Source organism: Peromyscus eremicus, chromosome 12 (genome assembly GCF_949786415.1).
Source record: "Peromyscus eremicus chromosome 12, PerEre_H2_v1, whole genome shotgun sequence".
NCBI classification, from domain to species: Eukaryota; Metazoa; Chordata; class Mammalia; order Rodentia; family Cricetidae; genus Peromyscus; species Peromyscus eremicus.
The window spans coordinates 39721250-39727249 of NC_081428.1; the positions used below are offsets into that span (position 1 = coordinate 39721250).

General features: G+C 43.9%; 1 protein-coding gene across 1 annotated transcript; it reads right to left on the reverse strand.

Annotated features, from left to right (window-relative positions):
* Positions 1-1274: 1274 nt before the first annotated feature.
* LOC131922501 (putative tRNA (cytidine(32)/guanosine(34)-2'-O)-methyltransferase) lies at positions 1275-2870 on the reverse strand. Its single transcript, XM_059277309.1, has one exon. The coding sequence runs from the start codon at positions 2548-2550 to the stop codon at positions 1780-1782; it is 771 nt and encodes a 256-aa protein (XP_059133292.1). The 5' UTR covers positions 2551-2870; the 3' UTR covers positions 1275-1779.
* Between the last annotated feature and the right edge of the window lie 3130 nt (positions 2871-6000).

The following is a 6000-nucleotide window of genomic DNA, read 5'->3' on the forward strand; positions in this document are numbered from 1 at the left end:
AACCCATGTCCTTCAGAAGAGCAGTCAATGCTCTTACCTGCTGAGCCATCTCTTTGGCCCTCTTTTATTTTATTGTTTTTTATTTTATTTTATTTTGAGACAGGGTCTCTCTATGTAATCCTGTCTGTCCTGGAACTCACTATGTAGATCAGGATGATCTTGAACTCACAAAGATTCACCTGCCTCTGGCTCCTAAATGCTGAGATCAAAGGCACGTGCCATCATACCAAGCCCCCCACCCCCTTTTTTTCTTAACCACAAAAGGTCCCATGATTGGTCTCATGACTATCAGTAAAACATTTTCTTTTAGTTTTGTTTTGTTTTTTTTGAGACAAGGTCTCTTTACGTAGCCCTGGCTGTCCTGGAACTATGTAGACCAGGCTGTCCTGGAACTCACAAAGATATGCCTACTTCTGCCTCCTGAGTGCTGGAATTAAAGACATGCACCACCATGCCCGGCTCATTTTGTAATTTTTTGAATTTAGGTTTTAGCATGAAAGTTGGCATTAAAAAAAAGATCAGAGCAAGGTGCTAGAGAGATGGCTCAGAGGTTAAGAGCACTGGCCATTCTTCCAAAGGACCTGAGTTCAATTCCCAGTAACCACGTAATAGCTCATAACCACCTATGATGAGATCTGGTGCCCTCTTCTGGCATGCAGGCACATATGCAAGCAGAATACTGTATATATAATAAAGAAAAAATTTTAAAATAATTTTTGTTCTTATTTTATGTACATTGGTGTTTTGCCTTCATGTATGTCTGTGTGAGGGTGTCAGATCTTGGAGTTACAGACAGTTGTTAGCTGCCATGTGGGTACTGGAAATTGAACCCCGGTCCTCTGGAAGAATAGTCAGTGTTCTTAACCCTTGAACCATCTCTCCAGCCTCCATAATGAATAAATTAAAAAAAAAAACAGAGCTTTGATGGTTGGTCTCCTGGGACCCCATCTCCCAGCTCCATTGCTCAAGTCTGTCTTCTAAGGTAACGGAAAGACTGGGGTCACATTCTGATGGTATTAATGGAGTGTGGGAGACCAGCCCCCACACTTATTTACTCCAGGAACTCTTTTTTTTTTTTTTTTTTTTTTACAGTTATCACCGTCTATTTAATTGAAATGAAACTGCGATACAGCAGCCAGGTTTGGTGGCACAGGCCTGTAATCTCAGCACTCAGGGGACAGATGCAGGAGGATCTTGAGTTTGAGGGAAGTCTAGGCTATATAGGAAGATACTATCTTAAAAATACCTGACCAACCAATCAGGAAAAATTGGGATGCAGTAATAGACGGGATGTTTAATTATAGGATTGATTTATAAAATCTGCTATTATCCAAAGCAGTGAGAAATACGAGCAGTATTTCAGATGCCTGTAAACTGTACCATAAAAGGGAAGGGACTTGCATAGGTAGGGCTTTTACCATTGATTGGTTGCCAATGTTCATTGACTGGGAATAAGTAAAGCTGAACTTCAGTTAGAGTGAAGGTGTAACACTGTTCTCCATCAAGTTGGTGGAGGTCCCTGATGGTTATCCATGGTAAGAACCCCCACTTTGCGGGGGAGAGGAAATCCTGAACCTATTCAGGACACCCCAGGAGAGGCTGAAAGAAGAGGCGTGTGCTCACAGTCTCCAGAAATTCCTACTGCAGCTCTGCAGACTTCCTCGGGTTCTTTGTTGTCATGGAGTTGTTGCAGATCTCCACTCTAGGCTAGCAAACTCCTCAAGCCAGCTTCTGGTTTTTCTGACAGGCAGCAGCTTCTGAGTTGTATTACTTTGAGTTTTACTGCAAATCCTTAACGTGTTTAGATGAACAATTCATTTCATTGTCTTCCACCTTGGGGGCTAGCAGAGCAAGACACTGAGGAACAGTCAGAGGCTGGGACAGCTTGTCTATTCTGTTGATGGAGCAGTCTTGGGGGAAGTCCTCCTTGGCCAGCTGTCCATTCTTCTTCAACTTGCAGGCCTCCTGGTATGGGGGTGAGATGGGGGGCTGTGTGGGCAGAGTATATCTGTACTCGGAGCCATCTTCTAGATTCAGAGGGTAACTGCGATCCGAATCGTAGGCGCTGAGGTCCCCACAGGTCACAAAGGGCACAATAATACGGGTGGGACCATCCAGCTGGTTGAAATCGTACGAGTGGTCCAGCAGGGGTCTGGTCAGGTCTGGAATGAAGCCCTCAGGAGGGTCATAACCCTGGCAAACAGCAAAGGCCTCAATGCTGGAGTTCCGGCTGCTCTTGGGCTTGGCACAGAACACACTGGAGAAGAAGACAGGAAGCTGGCTGTAGAGAAGAGATACATCCCGGCCTCGGAATATCTTGGCTACAAAGCAGCCTCCTAGCTTCAAGACATGCGTAGCAATGTTGAGAGCAGCTAGCAGAAGCTGGGCCTGCATGTACTCATCGACATCATGGAGGCCAGTGACATCAGGAGCCCCGTCACACACTACTAGGTCGGCAGGGCAGCCCTCAAAGTGCTGGATGATCTCCTTGGCAGTGGAAAGCTGAGTGATGTCCCCCTGTATCTGTATCACACCTGCGAGTGGAGCCATAGCCTGCAAGTCCACAGCCACCACCTGACCGGAACTCGGGCCCCCAACCTTCTGGCTCAGCACCTGGCTCCAGCTGCCTGGGGCCGCACACAGGTCAACGGCTCGTTTCACACCTTGGAAGAGTTGGAATTCCTAATCCAGTTGAAGTAGTTTGAAGGCACTCCGGGCCCGCCAGCCATTCTCCTTGGCCAGATGGTAGTAGACATCCCGTTTATCCTTTGACGTCCGTCCCATCTCACTCTGCTGGCAGGCAGCGAGCTGATGCTATCCTAGAGGTTGTCGCAACTCAGCAAACTTTGCATTGTGAAACAGTTCTAGGAACTCTTGAGGAATGAGGGATAAGAGACTTAGTTAGAAATAGGGGGAGTAGCCGGGCGGTGGTGGCACACGCCTGTAACCCTAGCACTCGGGAGGCAGAGGCAGGCGGATCTCTGTGAGTTCAAGGCCAGCCTGGTCTACAGAGCTAGTCCAGGACAGGCTCCAAAGCTATAGAGAAACCCTGTCTCAAAAAAACAAAACAAAAAAACATTAAAAAACAAACAAAAAACAAAAAAAATATATAGAGAGAAATAGAGAGAAAAACACAGAATAGACTCGGCTGGGCCTGAATCCTTATCCAAATGGGGGCCCAGAATTTTATTCCAAAGGTCTACTTATAAAAATGCCACGGGGTGGAGCAAAGGACCTCCCCCCTTGCTAGTTACAGTCATCTGGTACCCAGGCCCGTGGTCCAATCAACCTCTTATGCAGTCCTGCTGGGTACAGCCACTAGGAAACCTAGTGGGCTCCAACCATGGATGTAGTTGCCTAGCATGCCTAAGGCTCCAGCACTGCAAAAATAAAAACAATCAACATTCAAAAAAGGAAACTACATAATTTGTATTACCAGTAAGTGCAATACGTGCTGATCTATTTTAAGAAAGGTGTAGTCACCTATCCAAAACATGATTTATTGATAGATGAGTAGATATGTGATTTAAAAAAAGTATAAAATGTTGGTGATGAAATCAAAGTGATAAGTATATAAATGTTTGCTGTAAAGTTCTTTCAAAGTTTCCTTTTGGCTTTTTCTATTTCAACAAACTAAATAAAGGGAGCCCTCTTCTGGAAGAATCCGATATTACAGCTTGGCTCAGAAAGGCAAACACGGGAAAAGGAACGATCTACGTTTCGCAAGGGCCTGGCATTGCAATACTTGTCTATTCTTTTCCACAAACTCCGTTGGCCCATCCTCATGTGCCTAGTCTGTCCTTGTCTAGAAAGACTTTCCCCTTTTCACTGGCAAAATTCTTACTTCCATTTGACTTCCTCTTGGATAGGGAACGGCAAATGTCTTCTGTAAAAGGCCAAATAGCGAATACTTTCAGCCTTGTTGAGGTAAGAGAAGTTGAAGATATCATGTTGGTACATATACGGCAAAGGAAAAGAAAACAAGTTTACACAGCATTCTTACTGACACAATTTCTAATATAATGAATACAGCTTTAAAAAACTTAACCTTCATTTTTATTTTATGTATATTGGGTGTATGTATGTCTGCGCACGATGTGCAGCTAGTGACCACAGAGGTTACAAGAAGATGTCAGAAACCCTGGTGTTACAGACAGTTACGAGCAGCCATGTGAGTGCTGGGACTCAAACCCTGGTCCTCTGCAAAAGTAGTTAGTTCTCTTAACTGCTGAGCCATTTCTCCAGCCCTGAGTACAGCTTTTTGTAAAAACAAATCTGCTAGCCTGTGAAATGGCTCACTGGGTAAAAGTCAGGCTGCTAGTCCTGACAGCCTGAGTTGGAGTCCTAAGGCCCACATAGTGGAAGGAGAGAACTGATTCTGTAAGTTTTCCTCTGACTTCCAAACATGTGACATGGTATACATGCACACCTCCTCCTGCCCACACACACACACACCCACCCACCCACACACACACACACACACACAAATGTGATCAAAAATTTAAAGCCTACTAATGGGAATTAAATTCTTTTTTTACATCTCTATCTTTTCATAATGATTTTGTTTTAATTTTTTCAAAGTTGTTTATTGCCTGTCATCAAATTAATGTTTACCTCGAGAGGCAGAGGCAAGCAGATCTCTGTGAGTTCAAGGCCAGCCTGGGCTACAGAGTGAGTTCCAGGACAGGCTCCAAAGCTACACAGAGAAACCCTGTCTCGAAAAACAAAACAAAACAAAACAAAAAAACCAAAAAAAGCCGGGCGGTGGTGGCGCACGCCTTTAATCCCAGCACTCGGGAGGCAGAGCCAGGCGGATCTCTGTGAGTTCGAGGCCAGCCTGGACTACCAAGTGAGTTCCAGGAAAGGCGCAAAGCTACACGAGAAACCCTGTCTCGAAAAAACCAAAAAAAAAAAAAAAAAAAAACCCAAAAAAAAATTAATGTTTACTTGTCAGTCATGGTATGGAATGTGATTTTACAAAGCTTTTCTTGGAAAAACATTTTTGTGTGCAGATAGACACCACACAATACTGATAACAATCTGAACATGTAAGTTGGCATATTAATTGTTGTACCCACTTGAGACACAAGAGAATGCCACTCAATGAAGGTCAGGTTAAGAGTCCCTTATTTGTTGGAGATCAAGAGCAGGCTTTGACTGAAAAGAACTCTTGGTCCATAGAAAAGCAGGGTAGAAAACCCACAATCACATCATGCCAGAGGCAGGCCAGCGTGTAGACGTTTCCAATGTCTTAGCTGAGTTGATTAAAACAATGTTTTGTGTTGTGAAGCAATGGTGTCCCCAGGAGTGCAGGTGCAGCTGCCTGAGAATGCAGTGCTCAGCAGGATGTGGTTAGTGGGGGCTGGGAGGATGGGTCAGCTCAAACTAGGACAAGAGGACGTCACCTTGGGCGAGTCATTACATGGAAGTCAGTAACAGAAATACAGTATTTGGTTTGAACAAACAAGCTGGGAAGAACATTAGGATACCTTTGGATTTTTGATGACACTAGTTACTGTTAATTTTGGTCACATTGTAATAAAACTGTTACTTTTTAATCTTAGCATTGGTTTTTAGAACTACATATTAAGTACTTAAAGATGATATAACAAAGTCTACATTTGCCTTAAAATAATGTGAGAGAAGGGTCATCCACAAAGGCATGTTTGAAAGACTGATTGGCCAGGAATGGGTAGTGATTGAAATATCAAGGTTCACCAAAATAATTCATATTATTCTCTCCAGTTTTGCCTAATGGTAATCAGTTCTTTTTTCTTTCTTTCTTTTTTTTCTTTCTTTTGTTTTGTTTTTGTTTTCGAGACAGGGTTTCTCTGTGTAGTTTTGGTGCCTGTCCTGGATCTCTCTCTGTAGACCATGCTGGCCTTGAACTCACAGAGATCTGCTTGGCTCTGCCTCCTGAGTGCTGGGATTAAAGGCGTGTGCCACTGCTGGAATTTTTACTGGAAATTAGGTGAACAGAGTTAAGTTTATTCTAAAATA

Excerpts from the sequence above, each read along its gene's own strand:
- LOC131922501 (XM_059277309.1), bottom strand. The coding sequence starts at position 2,550 with ATGGCTCCACTCGCAGGTGTGATACAGATACAGGGGGACATCACTCAG.